A 26846-nucleotide genomic window follows, 5' to 3' on the forward strand; every position below is an offset into this window, starting at 1 on the left:
GGTGGGAGATCCTCAGCGGAAAAGTGGAGTGGTGGGCAACGCGAGCACCTCATTAAGGAGGACTACAAAACCCCGGTGTGGAGCCTTTTCCTCCCAGAGCTAAGTGCTCTGGGAGTTGAGAGTGATTCAGTGCGATGTGATACGGCTGCTCGGAGCAGATAGAGGGCAAACCAACAGGAGGCGGGACCTTTGTCAGACCTCATGGCCTTCTACGCCTTAAAAGGGTGTGTTTCCCTGTAGGGAGATCCTACTGCAATGAGCCCAATGCTACAAAATAGGGAAGCCTGCTGCACCCTTTGGAAGCGCCCTGGCTCTGAGCCTGAGCGGGGGAGGGGGTCCCCCGGAGTTGGCCACCTAGGCAACGTGGTGGCCCTCAGGACTGTCCTGTGGGACTGCAGCGCTGCCTCAGACGAAGTTCCTTTCCTCCGCTGCGGCTGAGACGCACGCTGCAGAATGAGAACGAAGAATGGGGACTGCACCGTGAAGAATTGGGTTCTGTGACCCCCATGTGACGGGACACAAAGCCACATGAAGGATTAGATTCGTGCTATAAAAGCAGCCACTGGGAAAATCACTTTTCCTGGAGAAGACACACAGCGGCAGGCAGAGCCAGTGAGCTGGGATTTAAATTAGAAATATGGAGGCGGGGTGGCCCCGGAGCCCGTGATGGGTGCCTGCAGCTGCAGGGGTGCTCACGGAGCAGGAGTTAAACCACCCAGGGCTCCTTCAGGTGGAAAAGCCTTTTTATAGTCCTGGATTTGTAGTCAGCCTCCGTCCTCGCCACGAACCACAGCTGCTCCATCAGTAACCAAGGGGGCAGGACACAGGGTGTTTGCTTACAGGAAATGTTTATTTCCAGGCTGCTCTTAAACCTCTCCCGTCCCCCGTGCTCTCTAAGGCTGCTGCACGACGTACCCCACATTCAGACCGGGCGTTCTCTGCCCTCGCTCTCGGAGGAAACCACGAGTTAGGGCTGATGGGACAGGAGAGGTCAGCGCATGGTTCCTCGGAAGTGACAGGTTGGCATCAGCAGGGATTTTCTGAAAGCGATACCTTGGCCCCTGGAAGCAACGCTTGCGAGTAACACTACAGATGATCTCAGTTTGGGGAGTGGGTGTTGGGGACCCACAGGGCAGTCCCGAGGCAGGAGGCAGGCTCTGTCCTGGGTGAGTAGGATTCCTTTGTCTTAGGGAGCCGGCCTGAAGAGCCGGCAGCGGGGGCAGACCTGCACCTCGCTGTTGAGGCAGCGGAGGGGCAGGATCCTGAAGGCCCTTCTGCTTCCTCGCCTGGGTCCAGCCCGCTCGCAGGAGACTTTACTCGGTATTAAGCTCAAGGGTTCATGGTCTGTTGCCCCGGAGGTCTCCTTGTCCTGTATGCTTGTGAACAGGTTGAAACCGGAGAGGGAGGGAGGTGAAGGGGCCTTCGCACCTCTGCTCGTGCACCTGCCCGGCAAACCCTGCGTTCCTGTGTGACGGCCTGAGTCCCTGCCCTTCACGCAGCGCACCTCGAGGGCTCAGGCAAGCGCTGCAGCCATCCCCACGGTGACAGAGTGGGAACGCTCAGGACCAGGTGACTGAGGAGAGAGTGTTGTGGGGAGAAGCCTCCCCCAAAGGGTCGTTGAAGCAGAGAGGTTGGAAGTGGGGGTGCCGTTCTGCGCAATGGGAGTGTCACACCGAGAGAACTTGAAGTGGCCCGGACTGTCCAGACCCCGTGGTGGTGGTAGGTGAAGCTGGTAAAGCAAGAACCATCAGAATGGGAGGCTCTGTCCAGGGAGGGCGTTTGGACTTGACTCTGAAGGCTCCGGGGACTCGGGGCTGGGGGGCAGGGACAGGTGTGATCGGATGTGAATAATTTCTCATGGACGTCGCCGACTGCCATGTGGAAGCGAGGTAGAGAAGAGAGTTGGAGAAGGGGCTTCCTCATGTGGTCCAGGCAGGGAAGACAAAGGGTTGCTGGGAGGTGCACAGGGGCTCCGGGGGCCCCCACCTTTGGCAGCAAGCCTGTGGGTCAGAGAATTTGGTCGGGGAGCTGTCTGGGCAGCAGCCTAGCTTCTGCGACTTAGTGGGGAGATGAGGTGAGGTAGCAGAGGTGGTAGGTTTGACCCCCTCCCCCATGGCAGGCATGACTGTGACAGGAGGCTGGTGAAAGGAAAGGCAGGTGGACGTGGCTGCAGGAGGCAGGGGTGAGTGCACAGGCCCCAGGTGGGGAGAAGTGTAGGGAGGAGATCATCTGCCAGCTGTGGATGCTCGGGAGTTTCTGGATGTAAAGCAGGTCTCGGGTTTCCCGCTTGGTTGGCACCCTCGAGGAAATGCGTCCTGTGCAAGAGGGGGCGGCTTGGACACTGGGAGAGAGTGAGGCCAGGAGGGGAATGATTGTCCTGTCAACAGGGAAGCTCAGAGACCAGCCCTGGAGAGAGGGGAGTCGTTGAGGCCAGCTCCCCGCTTAGATCTGGGCAGTGTCCTCATCCACAGAGATGCCCGCTCACGGTGAAACGTGATGGCATTTTTTTTTTTGGCAGTAATACTGAATGATACTAAATGACCAGCAGGACTTGATAAAGGAGAGAGAAGTTGACATGTGGTCTCAGCCACCCAGGTGTGAGGACGGACCCACGGGTAGTTGGGTTGGTCTGGAATTGGTGTTTTGCTGAGCGCACAGAGGGGCGTTTTGTGAGGGTGGAAAAGTAAAATCCTGGAACAGGCATTGGGGGTGGCAGCCAGGAGCGAAGGAAGGAGTCCGAGAGGGCACCGTCTCTGCCCCTGGTGCCACCGAGCACCTGAGCCCCTGGGCTTATAATGCAGGCTGTTGGGGGAGAGGGGCTTGGGGAGCCTGAGAACTCGCCCTCTTCCTTAATTTTATAATTTCAATAACAAAGAGTAAAATCAGGCATTAATGCGTTTTAACAGCTTTATTGCGATGCAATTAACATACCCTAAAATTCACTCATTGAAAATCTACAATCGCTGGTTAGCAGTCTGTTCAGAGTCATGCCACAATAGCTGAACCCATTAGCAGTCACTCTCCCCCGCCCCTGCACTCACTCCCCACCCCCTTCCTGCAGAGCCCCTGCCCCACAGTTACTCCCCCTCTCCCCACCACCCTAGGCAGCCTCTCTTTTTGCTGTCTTTAAAGATTGGCCTATTCTGGGCATTTCATATGCATTCAAACCTGTGCTTTTGAATGGGACAGTCCCCACGTAGATGAGGACAGAGCTAGGATCCAGGCTCCTCTTCATGTTATTTTGAGAAGAGAGGAAGGCCACGTGTAGTATTTTTTAAAGGATTTGATTCAGCACATTCCAGAGCTACTGATACCACAACCCAGATTTTATCAAAATACAAGATTTGCTTTCTTCTTCCTATGCTTGGTTCGAATCTTTTTTGGAGATAAGTGCCTTCCATCTAACCCCATCTTCGTGGCTGCTATTAAACCTCTCTTGTCAGGCAGGGAAGCACAGTAGCAGGGAGCATATGCTCCAGGAGCCAACCTGGCCCAGTTTGAACCCCAGCTCTGCTGCTTCCCAGCTGTGTGACCTTGGGCAAGTTACCGAACCTCTCCGTGTCCATTTCTTCATCAGTAAAACTGTATAAACATAGTGCCTAGCTGATAGGATTCTTGTGAGGATTAAATGAGTCTATATATCTAAAATTATGGAAAATTGACCAATAAGTGCCATGGGCATTCGCTGTTAATATTATCTGAGAATCTTAATTGTTAATTCCTACTGGCCCTTACTTTCCATTGAGCCTCAAAGAAGGCTGAGGGTGGTGGTTAAGAAACAATGCCCTTGTCAGGAAATATGGGTACATGTCGTTTTCCTGCTTTGGTCACTGATTCATGCCAGGCTGAATTAGGGAAGATGTAGGATTACGAAGTCTACTAACAGAAGTCCAGTTTCTCATTGTCAGGACAAGATGATTTTGGAAGCTGGCAAGTGTGTTGACCTAAGTGAGTCTTGTCTTCACATCCTACCTTTCCTGTTGTCTGCCCTGGTCCTGCCACTGGTGGGTCTGCTGGGTTTCTGTCCTCTGGCCTCAACTCCAACAGCCCTGCGCGGCTGATCCTTTCCTTCCCCTGTACCTGCCGTTTCTAAACACAGAATGCTTGAAGACCAAAGAAAACAGTGTACATAAGAGTGCTGAGAATCCAATGTATTTTGTCTGCTCAACACAATTAATAGCCTCTGTCAAAAAGTTTTCTTTTCTTGAATTACCTACAGCACTTAGCATTGGGTATTCAATAATGGTCACACTAAATTGAATATGGAGAAAAATCTGGTTTGCTTACTTACTGAGAAATTTGTTCTTAAGTGTGTAGGCATTTTTCTTATGCCACAGATTTTGTTGGTTTACTAAACAAAACCCTTTTTAAATGGCTGTTGTAAGGGTCACCTTCAACCCTGCCTCGTCCAAACATACAATATAAAGTAATAAAGGGCAGGCCCAGTTGTGAGGCATAACTGAGGAACGGCTGTGTGCAGTGGTCTTCAAGGATGACGGCGGAGGGCACACCTCCCCCCTGGAGGAGGACCATCATCCTGGACAATTTGAACGGTGGTTACAGTGACTCTGTGTTGTATTTTCAACTTCACTTTTGAAGCCAGCTCTGAAGGTACTGAAAGGGGCTGCCCTTCAGAATGCTTAATGCAGTGAAACTTTTTTTTTTTTTAAAGATTTTTTTATTTATTCATTTGAGACACAGAGATACAGAAAGAGAGAGCATGAGCAGGGAGAGAGGCAGAGGGAAAGGGAGAAGCAGCTCCCCACTGAGCAGGGAGCCCGATGCGGGGCTCGATCCCGGGATGCTGGGATCATGACCTGAGCCGAAGGCAGACGCTTAACCATCTGAGCCACCCAGGCACCCCAATGCAGTGAAACTTCTAAATTTAAACTTGGGGAGGGCAGAGAAAGTACTGCATAGCTCATTCACTAGGTCCTTAATACCCAGTGTGTGCCCAGAACCCAATTCCAAGTTCCTTGAGGGGCAGATAAAATAGATAGATAGATAGCAAGCCCTCAAAATTCCTTGAGCCCAATGAGCTTACACTTTGTAGCAATGAAGCAATACACAAAACCCAATGATGGACTGTATTAGTGCATATGTTGTAAGAGCTTAATTGTGAGGAATTCCCAAGTGAGATCAAGAGTAGCCAGGAAAGCCTTCAGAGAAGAGGGCAGACTTGAGCTGAGCCTGGACAGTGGTGTCTCGATGAGCACAGAGGGTGGGCTTTCCTGCTGCGGGCATTGGGCCGAGTGAGCAGCAGCGTGGAGCTAGCGGTGGGCATGGCACAGTCATGATGCTGAAGTCACATTTTCAGATTCCTTCTGACGCAGCTCCTGGGACCTTGGGCTCCAAACTGATGCTCCTCTAACCCTATCAGCCTCTGTCAACCAGAAGATTCTTTGAGGCTCAGCGCATTCCTAGGGACCCCACTGGGGCCAGCCCACCCAGCGGGGTTGAGAGCAGGCTGTGTGGGATCCAAAGCGTTCGTGGCCAAAGCTTGTTTTCCTTGTCCAGCTAGGGTCCAGCCCCGTGAGGTCGACTTACTGGTGGACTCCATCTCCCCCTGCCATGGCTCTCTGCTTGCTTTTTCCTCTTCACAGAGCACTCTGTCCTCTTACGTGTTTCTGTAGGTTCCCAAAGGAACTGACCAGAATTGGGCTCAGAAGCTCTATGATCGGCACTCTGGCAGCCAACACTTCCAGAAACCCCGCATGTCCAACACGGCCTTCATTGTCGTCCACTTTGCTGATAAGGTGAGTCTCTCCGTGGGCTTGGGTGCTCTGTGAGGCCCACCCTACAGAGATTCAGGGCTAAGAGGGAGTGGTCTCTCTTGAATTCAAGTGGCCTGAAAGTCTCTTAGGGTCTTTGTCTACCCTCTCTTTCCCTCCCCACAGGCCCTCTGTGATACATCAAACTGTCACTACGTTGGCAGAGCCCCAGGTGGTGGGAGGGGGGGGCTACAGCTCCCCAATCATGTGCTCGACAAATATTTATTGAGGGTCTCTCTCCTGGGAGGACAGGAGCACGTAAAACAGTTGTGAGTCTACCCCGGAGAGAGAAAGTAAGCGTGAGAACAGAATGGCGCTCTTCTTTAGGTGACTCCTTTCCTGGGACCTGGTGTACACAGAATTTTCCTGCATGGATTTCTCTTCTGTTTGCCTTAGCCCGTGCTTTCCAGATTTTAATCTGCACATAAATCACCTGGGGTCTCCTTAAAATGCAGACTCCAGGGGCACCTGGGTGGCTCAGTCAGTTAAGCATCTGACTCTTGCTTTCAGCTCAGGTCATGATCTCAGGGCTGTGAGATCAAGCCCCGAGTCTGGCTCCGTCCTCAGTGTGGAGTCTGAGATTTTTCTCTCTCCCTCTCCCTATGCACACTCTCTCAAATTAAAATCTTCAAAAACAAAATTTGATAGCCTTTTCAGCACCCAAAGGAGGCCTTAGGTCATGTTACAGGAACCCCTTTTTTAAAATAATGTTTTTCCACAAAATGAATACTCAATTTTCTCTATATAAATCCTGATCACATCTTGGGTTTGCATTCTAAATGGGGAATCTGTGGGTTTCCCAGCTACTCACCACTCGTCAGAAAACACTATGGATGAGATGAAAGGACTCAGGTGCTCAGGTGGCTGTGGAAGGTGCCTGGGCAGGTTGAAGCACTTGACTCCTGTTTTTGTTTCCCTCTGGGGCCCCAGGTGGAGTACCTTTCAGATGGTTTTCTGGAGAAAAACAGAGACACGGTGTATGAAGAGCAGATCAACATCCTGAAGGCCAGCAAGGTAAAGGGCATCAGAGGTGGGGTGTTAGAGCAGAAACGTCCACAGCAGGACCCAGCAGCCCTGGGTGCGGGTGGCGTCGGCCCCACCCCGGAGCGTGGGGGAAGGCAGAGATGACAGGCAGGGCGAATGTGAAGGGGCTTATACGTTATTTCCATCTGAAAACATTTGAGGATGACCCCGTGGGGGGAAGAAAGCAGGAGATGGTGAAGGACAGGGGCAACTGGGGAAGATACCAGTTAATAGAATGACATTGTGAGGGGCGGGGGCATGAGAAAGGTGACCGTCAGGAGGGGGGACAGCAGTGAGTGTAGCAAGGAAAACGTTACTGGCAGTCGTTTGTCGTCCTCTCCTACCTGCAGGTGGTAGGATTACTTAGATGCCCTCAAATCCTGGCATCTGTACATTTCATTTCTGTGTAGCACCTACAGAGCCTCCCTATAAGCAAAAAGTTCAGTGGAACAGAGGGTAGGATTTGAGGGACACTTAATAGTGTCCAAAGTAGATTTATCTCCAGAATTTATTTCCTTCTCATGAGCATAATAGAAAGATTGTGTCCATTCTACAGGCAGAGGAAACAAGGCACCAGTTCAGTAAACAAACAGTAAGCGCCTGTGTTGTGGGCATTGGCCCGGACACAGCCGGCAGCAGGCAAAGGGGGGTAAGAGCGCTTCTGCCCTGTAGGCGCTTACAGCCTAGTGGGCTGTCTGTGGCAGGTCATCACACGGTTGCCGGAATGAGGGGAGGCCTGGGGAGAGGGCCCGGCGGCGGGGTGGGGGGGGGGGTCTGGGCACCATGGTTCCCGAGGGCCGACACACCGATGCTCGATGCACGTGCTTCTGCCGGCGGCAGCCCTTCCAAGAAAACCCCGAAAGGGACTCTCCGGGATTTGCGAGGCTTTCTCCCAGACCTCCTGCTCCCGAACTGGCTGCAGGGGCCTGATAACGCTAGAAATTGCAGATTGATGGCTCTTGGTGATAAGCTTCAGATGAATGTAATAGGGCAAGATGCCGGAATGGAGAAAATACACCTGGCACAATGGACCCAAGGACAGAAGGGCGAGTACAGCCCGTTAAATCCCATGGCCCCAGGCGATGGGTTTAGGGCAGCTTTGAGTGAGTACCAGCATATGGGCGGCTCAGGGCAGACCCCTGCCCAGGGTCCTCTCTGGAGGCGCCCTGGAGGGAAATCTGGGTAAATGTGAGTATCACTTTGGGATTCAGCACAAGGTTAACCCCTCAGCTTGCCAAGTCTGTGGCACTGTCGTTCATGGTGGGTCATAGGACTTTTTGCATTCTTCAAAAGGGGAGGTGGGAACAGGAGGCACAAGGCACAGGCAGAGAGGAAGTGGATGGCGCGAGCTCTTGGAGCACATTGCCTCATGGTTTCTTAGATGCTTAGAGCCCTGTGACCTCCTCTGTGAGTGACACAGTGGCCTCAGAGGCTGAGAAACTTCACTGTCTTGTTCTAAGTTCCTCTTTTCAGGTAAGAGCACAAGGGAGGGGTGGGTGAGGGAGAGAGTGTCTGGTTCTGCCGGTGTATTGATTTTTGTTTTGAGTGTCTCTCAGGAATCTTAAAAAGAGGAATCTCTCCAGCAGATTAGTAACTGACATTTTTTCCCCTTTATTGGGTATTTTTGCGTTATGTAGTGGTAATGAATACATATAGTTAATCTCCTGGATCTTACAGTCCCGTGGATTTTGGTAATGCTGTGAAGGTCAAGAAGGTAGTATGAAAAAAAAAAAAAATTGTTGGGAGTCCCCAAGGCCACCTCCAAATTCAATTATCTGCTAAGATGACTCCAAGAACTCTGAGCAGATAGTTACACTTGAGGCTGTGACTTATTAGACCAAAAGGCTACAAAGCAACCAGCAAAGGGAACAGTGCGTGGGGTGAAGTCCAGGGGAAACCAGGCCCACGCTCCCTGGGGGGGAGCCACTGGGAAAGGCGCGGCACCCCTGTGCTTCATTCCCACAGCAGGGTGTTGTCATGTGAAGTATCGGCCAGGGCAGCTTGTCTGAGCCAAGGCTCAGAGCTTTTATGGGGAGTCAGTTACACAGGCACCCTTTGCCTAGCATGTACCAAAATTCCAGACTCTCAGAAGGAAGGCAGGTGTTCAGCGTAAACCATATTGTTTGCATAAACCATTTGGACCCAGTGAACCATTCTTACTGGAGTCTGGTGAAAACCCTCCCCAAATCCAAGTTCCCAGACCCCAGCCAAGGCCTTTCCAGGGGTAGCAGTCTCAAGTTTGCTGTGTTAGCTCTTTTCTGTACAGGGGTATCATTTTAGGTTGGAGGTCCTGGGTTTTTATTAGACATGAATACAGACTCATCAATTTAAATAGCTTTAAAAGCATTCTCTGCCATTCCTTGACCCACCTTTTCATCAGGTACCATTCTGCATACGCAAGCATATTGGTACATCTTTGTAAGGTTTGAAATGAATCACATTATACATAGTTCTCTCTGACTTTTCACTTAGATCTTTGCTGTCTTTCCACACGACTATGTATCTCTTCTCTTTTTTAAACAGTTGATATTTTGCTAATTGAAATAAGGCCGTAATGAATGCCCTTTGCATAGATCTTCGCTTGTGCAATTACATCAGTCAGGTAAATTTTACAAGTGAAGTGGATGGTTCAAAGAGTATGCACATTAAAAGTCTGTAGATATTCCTAAATTGGGACTGTAAGATAGGTCTGGGATCTACTCTTAAAAGATAACGGTCCTTCTCTTCCCTACCCACCTGCCACACTCTAGCTTTCCTCTTTACCAGCTCATCTTTTTAAGAACCAGTGACCTTCTTGCCAACCTGCAGTCCCATCCCAGCCTCTCACAGCATTCAGAGATGAACCAGGAGGGGCCTCCAGGTCTACCAGACCCTAGCAGGAGGATGGCTGAGAACTCTCCACCCTGAGCCCATTGCAGACAATCCCAGGAGGTAAAAAGCAAAGATCGAAACCAGGTCCCTGTAAACCCGCAGACGGGCCCAACCCAGACTGCAGCTATAAATCAAAAAGTGGTTCTCACTGTGCTTTAAATCCTTCGGACAGATGGACTTATCTGGCAGCACCTGTCATGGTAGTGTTTTTGAAGCTCATTGTTCACTGAGCTTGTATCATCTGTAAAACTTTGTTTTTACAGCAGTCCTATGAGGTTTATGTTTCCAACTCCATATTACAGAGTGTAAAATAAAGACCTAGAAAGATATAAGGCCCTGTGGCATGGAGTTAGTGCCCATTTCTTGTGGTGTTTTTCATCTCCCTGAGCATAGATAAATCTCAAATCCTATATATAAATTCATAATTTTACTTAAAGCATTTTTATTTTATGGGACACCTATTAGCTTTTTTCTTTTGTGTGACACCCCTGATAAGAAATTAAGAAATCATTGTGAATAATTAAGCTGTATGGGATGGAAGACTCCCATGTAGCCTACCAGCCAAAGGGATGTTTAAAGCACTCCCACCAAGAGCAGTGAAATAAAACAGTGTTAATGAGAATGTAATTAGGAAAGCCAGTTATACTAAGAGGTTATCACGTAGCTAATTGCTTTCTCAGCTATTGGAGAACTATAAATAGAGGCTTAGGAAATGCCTCTTTAAAACACGACTTTAAGTCCTTAACAGACTGATTTGTTTTAGGTACTAAAAGTGGAGGTTTCTCCTTCTTAGTGTTTATTATAAAAACAATATTTTACCCAAAAAAAGAATCCCAAAAGGAGCACATATTTAAGATTTCCTATGCCAGGGCAGCACTGCGTGTAGGTCAGAGTGACAAGCAATGGATGTGGAGTTTGTCAGTAAGCGTTGGGCAGCCAGGACCATCCTGGGTGGTGTTTCCCAGGCAGGCAGTCCTGAGGCCGGTTCTCCACTCATCCCAGCAGAAGGGATCTCAAGACCAATCCGTATTGGCCCAAGGCCACCTACCCTGGGCTGTAGCAGTCCCTGAGGTCCGAGAGTCACAATGGCGTACCTCAGACAAGGCCCAGATGCGTGTGCTCTGGGTCTCCTTCCTCCGACTTCGGCTTGACTTCAGCTCCTCGAGGAATGACACTGTATGTGTGTCTGTTGTTTCCGCACTCGTGTGGTCTTTGTGGGTCACAGACACATTCCACTTTGAGCAAATACATTTGCTTTTTTAAAACGTATTTTTTTCCATTTCGTGTTTTCATTTTCTATGGGTAAATACCCAGTAGTAGAATTACTACAGCATGTGGTAATTTTATTTTTAATTTTTTGAGGAACCTCCATGCTGTTTTCCACAGTGGCTGCACCAGTTTGCATTTCTACCAACAGTACGTGAGGGTTCGCTTTTGTCCTCTTCCTCGCCGATACTTGTTATTTCTTGGGTTTTTTAGTTTAGCCATTCTCACAGGTGTAAGATGATACCTCATTGTGGTTTTGATTTGCAGTTCCCTGACGATTGGTAATATTGAGCATCTTTTCATGTGTCCGTTTACCATTTGTGTGTCGTCTTTGGGAAACTGTTCGGGCCCTCTGAATCTTTAAATTTTTTTTTTTTTTTAAGATTTTATTATTTATTTGACAGAGAGCACAAGTAGGCAGAGAGGCAGGGAGAGGGAGAAGCAGACTCTCCACTGAGCAGGGAGCCTGACGTGGGGCTCGATCCCAGGACCCTGGGATCATGACCTGAGCCAAAGGCAGCCGCTTAACCGACTGAGCCACCCAGGCACCCCTCTTTAAATTTTTTAAACCTGATTATTTTTGATGTTGGGTTCCCATATCACTTGCAAATAGCTTCTCTCTCCAGTGGATGGGTGAGGGGAGGGATGAAATAAAGGATCAGGGAGACACTTGATGATGAACACTGAGTAACGGATAGAAGTGTTGAATTCTTATATTGTGCACCTGAAATGAATCTGCTGCTGTTAATCCTACTCCAATTTAAAAAGTATTTTTAAACCTATTTTTCATATAACAGCTTTGAGATCTAATTGACATACAATATAACACTTTCAAGGGTGTTTGAAGTGCTTCCTATTTAAGATCAGTTGGCGTTGGTAGTTAACAAAAACTTCCAAAAATATTTAGAATAGTAACCACATAAGAACTTTTTAGTCGGTAAAACCGTATCATCCCCTTTCCAATACAGGAAAGTCCAACTTTGTCTTTAACAAAAGAAAAGAAGTGCTGAGACTTTTCCTCCAAAGCCCATTTAAAACCCCTTTAAACAAAATATTTTGTACCTAAAAATTGGAGCTTTTTTCCCCCGAAGGGCAGCAGTACCCATGTGAAAGAACTGCCCGAAAAGGAAGTGTATTTTTTATTAGGTCTGCAGCCAGGTTTCATAGATAAGGTTCTGGGCAAGAGATTCCAATCAAATGGTTCTTCGAGCATGTCTTTATTTTAGTTTCGTGCGTCTGTTCTAAAGGAAAGGGGTTTTGTGTTCTTACAGAAGTGAACAGACGTGATTTCCAAGGTAACAGCTATGTATATGTATATAGCTGTAATTGACATTTTTCTTAAACTATCGAATGGTCTGTAAAAAGCGTTTTCATACTTCTTTTAATCCCTCTTCAAATAGATTTGCTTCCGGCTTTTAAAAATCTATCCATAGCCTTGAATAGCAGAGAGTACCACATAAGTGACAAAGGGTATCAGGCAAGTGCTTGGTTTGTTTGAAGGTATCATCTGAGTGTTTTCCTGATTGGAAGGAGCAGATTTTCAGAAAGGCCCCTGTGGATGCTGCTTCCCAGGACTGCGCCCAGATGAGTTGGAGTTGTGCATTATTGGTTACTCAGCTCATAAATAGACTTCCCAGGGCCTCTAAAGTGTAACTGGAGTTAGTTAAGGAAAACACATTCTCATATGTTCATTCTTCTGCATGAATTGTCAGTCAAGCAAGAGCTTCACGTAACTACTTTTCATTGAGACTTCAGGTTGGTCTATAGTTGGGACCCTGCTGAGACAAGGAGGTCCCTGTCTAGCCCAGGCCCCATGTCCCAGTGGGTAGATGGGGTAGGTGGTACAGCCATCAGTATTTCTTGTTTGTTCTATTCTTGCTTTTTCTTAGAGTTGATGTCTCAGCAAACTCCTCTCCCTCTCCACCCCAGACATCCTATCATTTCCAAACGCAGTCTCAATAGCCAAGACCTATAATTAAAACCTAGCTTTTAAGATAAAACGCAAATTCTCCAGATTAAACCTTGGTTGTGTTCTTTCCCAAATTCTAGCACGGGGCCCAGGGAGGAGCTTCTGATTGAAACAAGAGAAAGGGGCTTCAATTTTAAAGTCTTCTTACTGCTGAATCTGGTTTCAAAGTTCCGTGTGCAGCTTTAATACATTCTCTTGACCTTAGAAGTTAATAGATTTTTTCCAGAGAAAAAGCCAGTATTAATGATTTCTGTAAATTAGACTCCTGAAACCGTATCATCATGCATGTGGTAACTACTACCCCTGACTCGAACGTCTTGGAAATCCATTTTAGAAAGTATGTGAATTACAATTTAGTCAGTATTGTGTTTAGAAACAACCGACTGGATGAATCACTGATGTCTTTAAAATGCAAACCTGCCTTTAGCCTCTGGTTCTTTCCCTGTGGGAGTTTCTCCGCTGCAGTCTGACTGGGCACTTGACCCTTCGTCATGTGTGCCTCTGGCATCAGCCCCCCCCCCCCCGCCCCCGCTGTCCTTCCTATGCCCAGGCTGTCTCTCCGCGCCCCCCACTCACTTCTGGTTTTGCCGCTCCCTGTGTTCTCACTATGTGTGATGGTGGCTTTCTGCCATAGACCATGAGGACTCACGAGTCTTTACACAAGGAGTTGCTGGATAAGGTTTGTATTTGGAGAAGACTCTGGCTGGTGGGTAGGATATGTTGGGACGAAGGTGTGTCTGGAGCTGGACCCTCAGGTTCTAAGCACCTGCAGCGATCTGGGAGAGCTTGGGAAGGCCTGAATAGGGCAGCAGTGTTCTGGTGATTCAGGACTGCTGGAACTTGACCGTGGGCAGAACTTGGGGATGTGGGGATAAGAAGTAGGGTGTTGGCAGGCTCTCTAATACAAATTTGGGCAGTTGGTGGGTGAGGGCCATGTAGGCCATGTCAAATTTGGAGTTTCCAGTGGAACACACACAGGGAGGAAGATAAGGAGCAGATAGTTGGAACTGCAGATCGTAGTTGTGGAAGAACATCAAGACTAGAGAGACAGGCTTGAAGGGGGTAGTTGAAGCCATAGGTGTGAAGGAGACTGTCCAGGGAACGAGGGTTAGAAAAGGTAAATGATGAGGCTGCTGTCCTGGGAAACGGCAGCACTGCGGGGAGACAGGCAGGAGGATGGGCCCGTGGGAGGTGCCGGGAAAGAGCTGTGGGAGGGAAGCAGAGCTGCCAGTCAGGGAAGAGGGCCTCCCAGAAGGGACTTGGGTCCTTCACCAAGGACAAGTCGGACCGAGAGTGAAGCTGGGCCACTTCCAGCCACCATATTTGGCAAGTAGGGTCCCCAGAAGTCACTCTCAGGGTCGGTTTAGGCAGTGTGGGGGGCAGACCACGGCATGGCGGGGAGGGGGGGGATCGGGGTTGAGAAGGGATGACCCAGGGTGGTGTCCACGGGTGCCTTGCCTGAGATGGGGGCGCGTGGCACAGGGATAGCCAGCTGGACGGGGAGATGGTCCTGCATGGAAAGAACTTGAACATAGCTACGTGTTGAAGGGAAGGCGCCTAGGAAAGGGGAGAGACTACAGATAGGAGAACATGTAGGAGTCTAGGTCAGACTTAAAGGAATCTTCTTTTTCAATTCCCTCATTTTTACAGATGAGAAATTTTAAATCTAATAAGATTGAGGTTTGCCATGGGTCACACAGCTAATTAAGTGGTGGAGTCGGATCTACAAGGTCTCCTGACCCTAGCTCAGTGCATGTCTTGTAGTACCTTACATCCCAGAGATCCGCTAGGTGATAGGCTCTTCTGTCTCTTTACTGCTCTAGAGCTTCCTGTGCAGTGGACTTCAGGCTCTCTCTTATGCTGCAGCCAGAGTGATCTTTCCAAAAGATCCCTGGTCATTGCTCCCCTCTGTGACCCATTGTGTGGGCTCTGGAGCCAGGCCGTCTGGGTGCGATTCTTAGCTTTGCCACCAACCACCTCTGTGATCTTGGGCTCTGAGCCTGTGTTTCCCCATCTGTAAAATGGGATGTCATACCAAGTGATCATTGGGAGAACTGAATGAATTTTATGCTTGGTATATTCTAGGTGCTCAATAAATGTTAGCTGCTCTTATTTAAAACCCCAAACCAAAAAAAAAAAAAAACCCTTAATGGCTTCACATTGCTTTTAGGATACCCAAATCATCAATAGAGGATTTTGCATGAGCTGGTCCTTCTTGCTTCCCCCTCGGGATGTGTACTAAAACTGTACTGGCATTATATCAGTTCCCTGAACATGCAGATATTTTGCTAACATGCTTTCCTAACCCCCCCCCCCCCCCGCCCCCGAATGACCCACCAGCTCCAACATCACTTCCTAAGAGAAGCCTTTCCTGATTTCTACCCTGGGACCCTGATTCGGTCATGTGCATCTGTTGTTTATTTCCTTGAGGAAATCATCTTTTTGTCATTAAACTTTTAATTATGGGGTTAATTGATGAGAGTTCACCTTCCATGCTAGATCATAAACTCCATGATACCTAAGAGGCTCTGTTTGGTTTTGTTCATTTTTGTGTTCCCAGCTCCAAGCACAGTATTTATTTGTTGGATGTGTGGCAGTCAGTTAAGTATTGGTGACTGAATGAACAAACCAGTCCGTCTAGTTGCTTGACAATATTTACTTCCTGTTCTTTGAAAGCACATGGAAATAATGAGTTTATCATTTTTATGATGTTGGCACATGCACATTTTAGCCACAGATTTTTAAAATCCTATCGGAGTCATCTTTATTCCTCTGACAGCCTAATTACTTCCCCCTTGAGAAAGGCAGTATTTATGATTTTGAAACACCATGTGTGGACAAAAGTTGTTGATCTAGTTCCAAAAATGCTGAAATAGGAACTGAATTGTCACCTGTTGGCACCTGAAACTGGGAGACATCCTTAATCTCATTGGGGTGAACTCCCAAGCCCCTTGGCTGACAATAAGGGCCTACGGCAGGGATTGGGGCGTGTCTTATTCAGGAATATGGTAGCTTTCCTAGTGCTATGGTGTCCCCAGCTGATGTCAGTCACAGAGGAGCCAGCAGTGAGGACGGACTTAAGCTGCTTATCCAAGATGATCTTTGGTCTTAAGGTCATTAGTTGGTACTTTTAGACTGAACTTTAAACCCAGACCATGGAGTTAAAGAACCACAACCTTTATTTGCATGTAGATCACTGCGGTAAGAAATGGAAGTCAGGAGCTTCTGATGACTGGTGTGTTTGTGATCAGCGACAAGTGCAGAGTGCGAATGGAACTTTACAAAATGCGTGTGTTGACTCCAGCACGTATGCCCATGTGTGTGCACACAGACTTGTTTAACTGCTTTGTAACCCATCTGGCTAGCTAATGTGTGGTATAAAACTCTTGACTTGTGGTATGCAATTACTTTGGACTCTCAAATTGAAGGCTTAAAAACTGTTAACTGATAATACCTAAGAGTGAGGTTAGGAGGAAGTATTTTGTTTCCTCTGTTTTAGTGTGAATCTTGATACAGAAGATCTACTCATAATTCGAACCAGCATCTACTCATAATTCGAACCAGCGTTCGAACGCTGGTCTTCAGCATTAACCATCATAACCTTCTATGTGCTCCTCTCTGTGAGATATTTCTGCACAGGACCAGACTTAAGGCTTGGTGAAATTAGGCGTTTGACCTACGGAAATCCTACAAGTTACCTTAATATGTAAAGAATAGCAGAGGTCCTCAAACTGAGGGATGCTCAGTGAGCAATACATCTGCACCTACCTAGTTTTGCACAGAAAATGCCTGCACTTATTGCCACTGATCCTACCCATGTCCTGGGGGAGATCAAATGGCAGATAGCCCCAAGGGGATGGGATGGTCCCTGCATGTTTTACAACCCCCCAGTCACATCACCTTGCAACCCAAGCATGCTACGTAATAAGGTTGTGGAAACCACCTTTGAGTGAACTAAGTCGCCTGGATCTAACCCCCAGGTTCTGGAACAGTTACAGTGCCCCTAGCACCATCTTGCTCCTTTTCCCAGATGTTGTAATATACTAATATGCCGAGACCTCAAATGTTTATATTTGCATCACGATGACATGCTGTGAGGCATGTCTGATTGCAGGAAGGGATGAGCTGGGGCCTACCCTGGGTTGGAATATGAGAAAGCCCATGCGTGTTGCCTAACACAGCTTCTAGGACTTTTTTGAACACCCCTGAAATACTGATGTATGGAGTACCGATGGGAGTGTGCCATTAAATTGTGAAATTTGGGTCTCTGCTTTATAGGATTCTTCTACTTCCCAAGCTGTTGGCTTGGTGCTCAGTAAATACTCCTTTAAACTGGTACTGAACTTGTAGAAGGTCTGGAAAGTTAAATGCAGGACGATGTCAGCATAAGTGGACCGTCACTGCCATCTTGAACCTGTAGCCTTCCATGGAGATGATGTTGCCCTTCAAGCTTTCCTTAGCCTCAGTCTCCTGCTACAGATTTCATGGGATGCTGTCATCTGCAGGGATGTTTCATGAAGTTCCCTTTTATGTGTTCTTCTCTCGTGATGACAAGGACCCTGTTCCTGCCACCATCACATCTGAGAATGGATCACTTTCAAAGACCAGTGCTGGCTCCACCAGATCCCACCCCCCCCCCCCCACCTTGCGAAAAGCCTCCAATAAGGAGGATGCTGCACAGGTGTATCAGAGATAGACCATATCTTAAACCCACGTGCATTTCCAGTTTCTTGATATTGCTGGGATAAATGACCAGGAGACCGTTATATATTGAAGCAGGCTCTGACTGGGACATCTGGAAGCCGGGTTCTGGCCCTGGCTCAGTCACTAACCAGCAGCCCCAGGTGAGCCGATACCGGCCACCATGCCTGGTGCTGGGACAAATGGAGATGGAAGCAGGATTCTGGAGGGTCCTTTCTCCCTGAGTTTTTCCTTACCTGCCCCTCGAAGGGGTGATCTTTATGCTCTATGCTCCAGCTCTAAAATTCTATGATTCTGAGTTTCCTCTGTAGCTCAGAACATTTACCATGTGGACAGATTTCTCACGTATATCCCCCTGGCAATGTTTGACTGCTTATGATATGCTGGGCACACTACTATATGCTTACGTGAACTATCTCCTTTAATCCTTTTCCCTGCCCTCCTCCTCCATCGAGGGGGGAGCCCAGAAGGCCTTAGGCTCAGCAAGCATGGGGCTCAGGGCCCAGCACAGACCTCGGCTGGTACTTGGGTGCATGATGGAGACATGAGGGGGTGACCCAGGAAAGCCTATGGAGAAGGCAGGGCTGGGCCTTAAGAGATGGGCCTCTCGGGATGAGCAGAGAGGAGAAATTCTAAATGCTAGAAAACGTGCATTACTCCAAAAAGACACTCTATACGTTCTTCTCCCCTAGTCCCTGGCCACCACTGAACTCCTTTCTGTTCCCTGGACATTTCATGTAAATGGAATCATGCACAACATGGTCTTTTGCATCTGGCTTCTCTAACTTGGCATGTTTCCAGGGTTCATCCATGCTGTCGTGCATATGGGGACTTCATTCCCCTAGGTCATTGAACAGTATTCCGTTGTACGGATCTGCCACGTTCTGTTTATCAGCTGATTGATATTTGCGTTGTTCCTGCTTTGTGACTGCTGTGAATAATGTGGTTATGGACTTGGGTGTACAAGTTTGTGTATGGATGTGTGTTTTCAGGTCTCTTGGGTATGTACTGGAAAGCTACTTGGAAAGTCCAAGAGATCTTGTGTTCAGTGTTCTTCCTGTCTTTGTTTCTAGTTCCCACTAGTGGCTGACTTGTTTCACGATGACAAGGACTCCGTTCCTGCCACCACTACATCTGGGAAGGGCTCTTCTTCAAAGATCAACATTCGCTCCGCCAGACCCCCCCTGAAAGCATCCAACAAGGAGCACAAGAAAACTGTGGGCCACCAGGTCAGCCTCTGGCAGGACGCTGTGGGTCGGGATGCACGTGACCAGGCCAGCCTGTCTGCAGATGGAGGATGGCTGCAGAGTCGGAGGGAGGCCAGAGCAGCCTCCTCATCCGCAGCCTCAGCGCCCAGCTCAGTCCTTATGTCCTCTTTGAAGGAGGACACTGGGAAGCCCTCTCTAGAGAGAACAGACCGAAAAGAGAAAGGGGATGAGTATAGCCCCAAGCAGTGCATTTAGTTCCCCTGATAGGACCACAGAGACCTGATAGAAGAGGCGAGAGGGTCCTAGAATCCACAGGTTGGGTTAAAGAAGTCTGGGGACTAGAAAACTGAAGCCCCTTCTGCGGGGTCTTCGTGGGATTCTATGTCCAGCCCGGCAGCCACGAACCTTTCTCTTGCAGCGGACTTGCCTGTTCTAGACTTATCACATTACTCTCATAACTTCCAGGATGCCCAGGCCCTGGAATTTGGGGCTCCCCGGCCTCTGGTTTAGGAATAACCAGCCTCCAGTCACCGTGATGACTTCCGTCCTATGTCCTAGCACTGACCCCCTCTCATCTCATCTGATCTACCATGCTGGGTTAGATGTGTTAGCAGCTGGGCTCTCCCCCATTTAGTTTAAAGAGTCCTAATGCCTGAATGTGGGAGGGCCTTGATTTTGGACCTACAGCAAGGCAGGAGTGTCAGGGAGAATCTGACCCCGGGTCTCTGAATTTGGTCCCGTCCTTCCTGGATTCATGGTGATGGTAACGGTATCAACAACTATCACCACCAATCTCTGGGCATTTCTTTGTTAATTATACATCTGCAGAATGTTAAAAGTAACTGGGCACTGACTCTTGTCTCTCCAGTTCCGTACCTCCCTGCATCTGCTCATGGAGACCCTGAATGCCACAACACCACACTACGTGCGCTGCATCAAACCCAACGACGAGAAGCTCCCCTTCCAGTGAGTGCCTGTGCGGGCGTTGGCCAGCCGCCTCTCGGCTGCAGTCAGGCTGATTGAGCCTGGCCTCTTCGTGTTTCCTTAAAAGTTCAGGTGGGAGAGAGTGGGTGGGGGTGGTCTGCAGCAGGATGAATAGTTGGTCTTACACTTCACAGATGGTTTACGTGCTAAACACAGGCCAACAGACATTTACCAAGTTCCACCTGTCTGCTGTCTAGAAAGATTCGAGAGGATGAGAGGATATAGTTCCCTAATCACACGGAGTTTGGTGTTGAGTGTGCACACCTGAATCAAACAGAACCACATAAAAGTGTGTAAATGTAGATGTACCTGTGTCTCATAGCAAATATTCAATTCGGAGGTGGCAGGATAGCTGGAGTGGTCAGAGAAGATGTCTTCCATGGGGGAAACTTGACCTCAAATGACGTGTTGAGTGATGAGACATGATGGTCCTATTTCTCACATCCCCTCTACCACTGAGCTTCCAGAGTTATTCATACCTACTCACCTTCCCCCACCCCACCCCTCAGCCTCCTCTGGTCTAAATTCTTCTACCCCTATCTTGGATATCGTCTTCCAATTCTATCCATGCCCGCACGGTTGACCCCACCCAAATCTATATAGCAGTGACTCTTCAATGTCTTTGTTCATCTCTGGTTTCTGCCAAATTCCAGACCAGACTTTCTGAATGCCTCCTGAGGTTTCATTGGCTAATTCACATTCAACATGTCTGAAAGCAGACTCCTTGCCCCCGCCCCCCCTTCCACCTGATTCTTCCCTCTTCCTTATTCCCCAATGTCCAGTCATTGTCAGAGTCTCATGGAGTCTGCTTGAAAATGTGTTACTTTGGTTCCCTTTTCTCTTCCTCCTTTCACCTTGTTTTAGACTCTGTTACTTGCCTGGAATACTGCCCTAAGTCTTTAGAACAGTCTCTTACTTACCTCCCCAGCCCCACTATTCCAACTGCCCTGAGCCACCGCACAGCTGTATCATCTGGTCAGAGGAGGTATATTTCTAAGTTTTTAAAGCACTTTATTCCTAGCTTTCTGACTTCCTTTTTGGTCCTAGCATAATTTCTTTCTGGGAAATACAATTTCTTTTGGCAACTCTGTCCGAGTGAATATCTGAACTCCCCTCTGCCGTTCCTGTTATTTCATAAAGCTTGACCTGCGCTCAGATGGGCCTTGTGCTGAAAAAGGTCAGGAAGACAACATCGAGGCCGCCTTCTTTGAAGCATGCTGCTTGTTGACTCTCTTCCCTTCCTCCCAATTTCTGAGAAGTGGTTAGGAATTCCTCCTTGTGACAGCTGTTTACCAGCTGCCTCCGGAAGAAGAGGAGGCTGTTAGAAGGGCAGCATGCGTGAAAGACTTCGATTACGTGTGAAGGGCAGGAGTGGCGTGCAGGGACCCCGGAGAGGAGAGTTGAGGGCTGGGTACCAGCTCTGCCCTCAACCAGCTGCGGCCTTGTGCAGTTAGTTCCTCAGAACCTGGTGCCTGCCACCTTCTGGATTATCTTGCTGGAACTCCCCTCCCAGATGAAGAGAGATGCTGGGGGCTTTCAGAATGACTGTCTAGTCCTGATGGGCCATGTTTTGCCTTCAGGACCCAAATCGCCCTAATAAAGTGGGGAGAATACTGAACCAGGTCAGAGCACCTGGATTCTAGTTTGGGCTCTACGACCAATTGTTTGGCTGATCCACAAGTTAGCCCTATACTATTGGCCTCCTTTCTTCATCTGCTAAATGTAGCTAAAGCAGATCATCCTGATGAAAGAAATCAAGGAGATGATGTAGATGATTTGTGAGAAGCATAAAAATTTTGACGAGTTCAATATATAACCATTATTTAAAATATATTATTTAAAAAAAAAAAAAGTATATATAATTCCAGAAGGGAAGTTCTGTATAACTCCCCACCCCATCCCCTACAACTGCTTTCTCAACCTTGGCATCCCTGGCATTTTGGGCCAGGTAGTATGTTGTTGTGGGGGGCTGTCCTGTCCACTGTAGTATTCTGGTAGCATCCCCATCACTGTGACAACTAAAAGTGCTTTATGATTGCTAAGTGTTCCTTGGAGGACAGAATCGCATCCCGCAGTGGAGGACCGCTGTCCTACACCACGTGCTTTGATAGCATCCCATGTTGGAAAAGTCTTTTTTCCCCTCTGCTGCTTCCTTTATCCATATTCAAAAAACATCTATCATACCCACTATTGACTGGACACTGGGCGAGGACAAGTGGAATGACAGAAAGGTCCCTCAGCCTTGAGGTGTTGCCAGTCGCCAACTACGGACAACAGCATAGACGTGACCGCCAGAGGGTGCGTGGGAGTGCTGCAGGAGCGGAGAGGTCGGGGGTGCTTACGTGTGCAGGGAGGAGGTGGCCTGGGGGAGTGTGATCCCCCTGGGATCGCTGGTTGGAGGAACTAGCCAGTTTCCCGAGGGCCAGTCCCCCGAGCTCAGAAGTGGACAACCCTGGGAGTCCCGGGGACCTCGAGTGTGACTGCAGCACGCCACAGAGCCTGGAGATGGGTGGGAGCGGGCAGTGTGGCAAGAATCGGGGGAGTGGCGCGTGACTGCTGAGGGGAGCCGAGTTCTCAGCTGCCGGCTCTGCTGAGCCTGCACATTGATTGGGAGGAGAAAGTATAGCCCTGTGTTTCAGCGGTTGGACCCTAGAGATCTTTGGTGACTTTTTCAGTCCAGAATTAAGTGTTGCTTGTCCTCACCATGGTCCTCCAAAATTTAATAGGCGGGGAGGAGCTGCTTTTCCACTCCCGCGGACCTGGTAACACATGCAGGGAGGCTGACTGAGAGATGCTGGTGACAGCTTTCTTTATCATCGAAGAGATAAGATTAAGATACATAGGCTGGTTGGCTTTACACATCCCCTGGGGGGTATGAACAGGGAAAGAGGGTGACAAGATCTTTTTGGTGGAGTGTCTGCTGGTTTTTTCCTAATAGTGGTCTTCTTTTCTATCACTTAGTCCTTACAACCAACCGGTGAATTCTATTTGGGCAGATATTCTCAGTTTCTGTTGAATAAATGAGGAAAAGGAGCTACAGAGAGGAAACGTTGCCCAGAGTGGCATAAGGTGTTAGTGGCCATACCCAGTTTTCTGCTTTGCCCTTGCTCTCTTCCCCCACCCCGCGGGGAAGACAGTGTTGCCGACTCAGGAGGAAAGTGCGCGTGTGAGCAGGGCAGTGGGGAGGACTGCAGGTGGGCCCCCAGCCCACGAAGGACGAGGGGTCACAGATGCTTGCCAAGCACGCTGCCCATCCCCGGCACACACAGCAGGTTGAATCAGACCCAGGCCTGGAGAGCACAGGTGCAGAGAGCCTCGGGGGGAGAGGTCTGCAGCCCCCAGGAAGCCTTCCCCGAAGCACGAGCACACCCACCGTGAGTTCCTAACTTGGGGCCCAGCTGACCACCTTCGAGGTGAGAGCAGCAGAGCCTGCGTCCCCAAGGCTGCCTCGGGTCACTCCAGGTCACAAGCAGCCTTTGTGCCCCATGTTCTCAGACTCCTCACTACCACTGCACATTGGTTAAGGTTTTTCTGGGACTCCAGAGCTGTGCTATGTCCTGGCGACACCTCAGAACTGCTGCAGAGGGGAGGACCCTAGTGAGAGGCTCCGGGTATCGCAGAGGCTCCTCACCTATACTCCTTTGGTTTTCTTTCATCCTATAAGACCTTCTGCTGAGGAGCTTTTTGCCTGTTTTAAAAAAATGAAATTAACTCCTCTGAAGTCACTGCCTTGCTCAGGACTGTGAAGACTTTAGTGCTCAGTTGTCCCTTACTCAAGCCATGGGTGCCGTGGGACTGGAGTAATCAGGAGGACTTCCTGGAGGAGTTGGGTGTCCAAAGTAGCAGGACTTGGGCAGGTTCGGGGGCAGCAGGAGGCCAAGGGGGCACGGGCCTGGAGGACAGTGTGGGTGTCTCCGGGACAGGGAGCCCCAGGGCTGACCTGGAACGCAGAGAGTCCCTGGACTCAAGGTCAGCTCGTGGTCTTCAGTCACCTGGAAGGTGCCTGTGGACCCAGTGCCTCTGCCTCGAGCGACTGCTGGGTCCTTGGTGTAGGAGAACACCTAGTACTGGGAGCTGAGCAGCTCATACAGAGAGGGGGGAGGGCAGGACAAATCTCCGGTGGGGAGCTGTAACCCATCCTGCGGAACCCTGAGTGGGCCTAGCTGCTGGGAAGACTCCCAGAGCTGTCAGCGAGGTGGCAGACACTGGTGGTAAGAGGCTGCCCCCTGGTGTCCTAGAGATGAAGCTGCCCAGCTCTCGCCATGGGGCAGACAGGCCTCCCGTCAGCTTGGCCAAGGTATGTGCTACGGCCAATGAACGTGATCTGGGGATCTGAGCCTCAGCCCTGCCTGCCGCCCAGTTCCCAGAGCAGGAGCGCAAGACTCGTGGCCCTGGGCTCGAACTGAGCTGAGGAACAGCCCAAACTATAGAGATTAGTTCAGCTGAGTTCTTTCCCCAGGAAGACCCCCCACCCCCACCCCGCCCCTCCGATTGCTCTAGCCACCCCTGGCCGCTCTCCCCCCTGGCCTCTTACAGCACCATGGTTCTCACCCACGGCTTTGTGCACTTCTGTACACTTCTCTCCCAGGGCGGGGACTCTCAGCCCAGACCACGTCTGATCGCTGATTGTACAGCGTCCTATTCGACGTACGTGTTGGAGTACTTCCCAGTTTTCAGGGCTAAACAGCAGTTTAGGGCACGTGAGTTGTTGAAGACATGGCTCAGGCCTCTGAAGACGGGAAGATCAGTTTCTTTATCTTAACCAGGAAGTGGTAGCAGCAGCGATGCATGTGTGCTAATGTCCCCGGTGCCGGTCCAACTGCTTTCCTGGGCCGTTAGGTTTAATCTTCGCACTAACCCTAAAAAAGGGACACTACTATTATCCCCATTTTATAGGTGAGGATACTAAGGCCCGAGGAGGTGATATTGCCTTCCCGAGGTGACACATGCAGCTGGTGAGTGACCATGTCACAATTCAAACCCAGCTCTGCCTGGCCCGAAACTCACCCTTCTAACTCCTGAGCCAAATACTGCTTGTGGTGGTGAGTGTATATGATTTGGCCTTTGAACGCAGATACCTCCGTGGGTGGAACTAATAAGGGAAGGCTCTGGAAAGGAGGCATGGATGGGTCTTGGATGGTAGACAGAATTCAGTTATGCCAAGAAGAAGATGACGTATCCCAGGTGAGACCAAGAATGTGCACAGAACTGGGGTGCGGATACGGCTCGTGCGCCTGCCAATCAGTGTCCTTTGTCGGTGCTTGGCCCCTGACCTTGTGCTCAAGGTGCGCGATGGTCTGTGTCTCGGTGCAGGAAGAAGTCCTCTGTCCCTCTCTCCTCATCCATTTCTTTGCCAGCATGGCCACTCACAGCTTGTCTTACTGTTTTGCAGCTTTGACCCAAAGAGAGCAGTGCAGCAACTCCGAGCGTGCGGGGTGTTGGAGACGATCCGAATCAGCGCGGCCGGCTACCCGTCCAGGTAATGCGCCCACCAGCCACACGCCTCCTGGGGCAGCCGGAGCCTGGCTCCCCAGGGAACCCGCTTCCACGCTGTCAGCCAGAGACCCATCCTGCATGAAGTTCCTGGACACTGAGGACCCAGGCAGGATGCTGACAGGAGAATATCATTTGGCCTGGGAAGCATGGGAGTCCACGGTGGCATCCTCTGGGGCAGCTTTTCCCATTTCAGATTGGCACTGGTCTGGGCGAGGGGCGAGCTAGAGCTCCAAAGGGGATTTCTTCTTCACTCCCACGTCGTTCCCTTTACTTTTTTTTTTTTTTATTGTTAAATATACTTATTTACTGTCTGAATCACTTTGAAGTGTACATTTTGGTGGTGGTAAGTACATTATTTGTGCACCCATCTCTGGAACTCTTTTCATCTTGCAAAACTGAAACGCTGTGCCCATTAAACACTAAATCCCCATTTCCTCCCCCCTCCAACAGTTGGCAGCCACCGTTCTACTCTGTGTCTGTTTTTGACAACGCTGCGTCCTTCATATATGTGGAATCCTACAGTGGTGGTGACTGGCTTCTTTCACTTAGTCTAATATCTCTAAGGCTCCCCCATGTAGCATGGGTCAGAATTTCCTTTTTTTTTTTTTTTTTTAAGATTTTATTTATTTATTTGAGAGAGAGAATGAGAGACAGCACGAGAGGGACGAGGGTCAGAGGGAGGAGCAGACCCCCCGCTGAGCAGGGAGCCCGATGTGGGACTCGATCCTGGGACTCCAGGATCATGACCTGAGCCGAAGGCAGTCGCTTAACCAACTGAGCCACCCAGGCGCCCCAGAATTTCCTTTTTGTGGCTGAATACTATTCCATTGTATGCATAGACCACTTTTTGTTTATCCATCCATTTGTCAGTGGACCCCTTTACCTTTAAAAATAGAATCAAATCTGTGATGGAAAATAAAATCTTGAATTTCAGAAACCACTATCAAGATCTAATTTGCACTGTGATTAAGTCCTTGAGCCACCTAGAGTCTGTTGAAGCTATGTCAAGACTGGATCTTTTCTAGATGCTTGCCTGAAGTAGGAGTGAGGTGTGGATAGGGACCTGTTAGCTCTCGTGAGGTCATACTGCATACCAGCATCTCACAGACCAGGTGTCCTCTGCCGTGGGCTGAGCTGAGCTGAGCCAGTGTAGTAGCCCAGAGCGCATGGTGTTTTCCCCAGGGACCCCTGTCCTTGGAAGTCCCGTATGTTTCAGGAGGTGGAGGGAGCTGGAAATTGGGAGGAGGACGTGCAGACCAGGCCTCCCTCCCCGCCATCTCCAGCTGGAACTTGGCCACTATGGTGGAGGAATGCCTTCATAGCAACAGGTATTGACCATGCAGCCATGTAACCAGCAGCAGCTCCCAAATGTTTGACCCGGGAAGGAAATAAGTGATGGAATTAGGAGTTTGCATTTGACGTGGAGAGCACAAGAACTGCCACTAATCTGGAACCCCCAGGCAGCTTTTACAAAACCCAGCAGGTTGGAGCATTATTCAGAACGATCTGCTCTGGCCAGAGTGGAAGACTCTTTGTGTTTTCTTTCAACCAAGTCTC

At 49.4% G+C, this 26846-nt stretch overlaps 1 protein-coding gene across 4 annotated transcripts in view; it reads left to right on the top strand.

Annotated features, from left to right (window-relative positions):
* Window positions 1-26846, top strand: part of MYO5B (myosin VB) — a 334482-nt gene that overhangs the window by 222697 nt on the left and 84939 nt on the right. For all 4 annotated transcript variants that reach the window (XM_078060351.1, XM_078060352.1, XM_078060353.1 and 1 more), the window contains exons 13-17: window positions 5634-5756; window positions 6702-6785; window positions 18675-18830; window positions 19678-19775; window positions 25186-25272. In XM_078060351.1, the coding sequence (XP_077916477.1) occupies window positions 5634-5756; window positions 6702-6785; window positions 18675-18830; window positions 19678-19775; window positions 25186-25272 (548 nt within the window). The remainder of the gene's footprint in view (window positions 1-5633; window positions 5757-6701; window positions 6786-18674; window positions 18831-19677; window positions 19776-25185; window positions 25273-26846) is intronic.

This window comes from Halichoerus grypus, chromosome 13 (genome assembly GCF_964656455.1).
Source record: "Halichoerus grypus chromosome 13, mHalGry1.hap1.1, whole genome shotgun sequence".
Taxonomy (NCBI): domain Eukaryota; kingdom Metazoa; phylum Chordata; class Mammalia; order Carnivora; family Phocidae; genus Halichoerus; species Halichoerus grypus.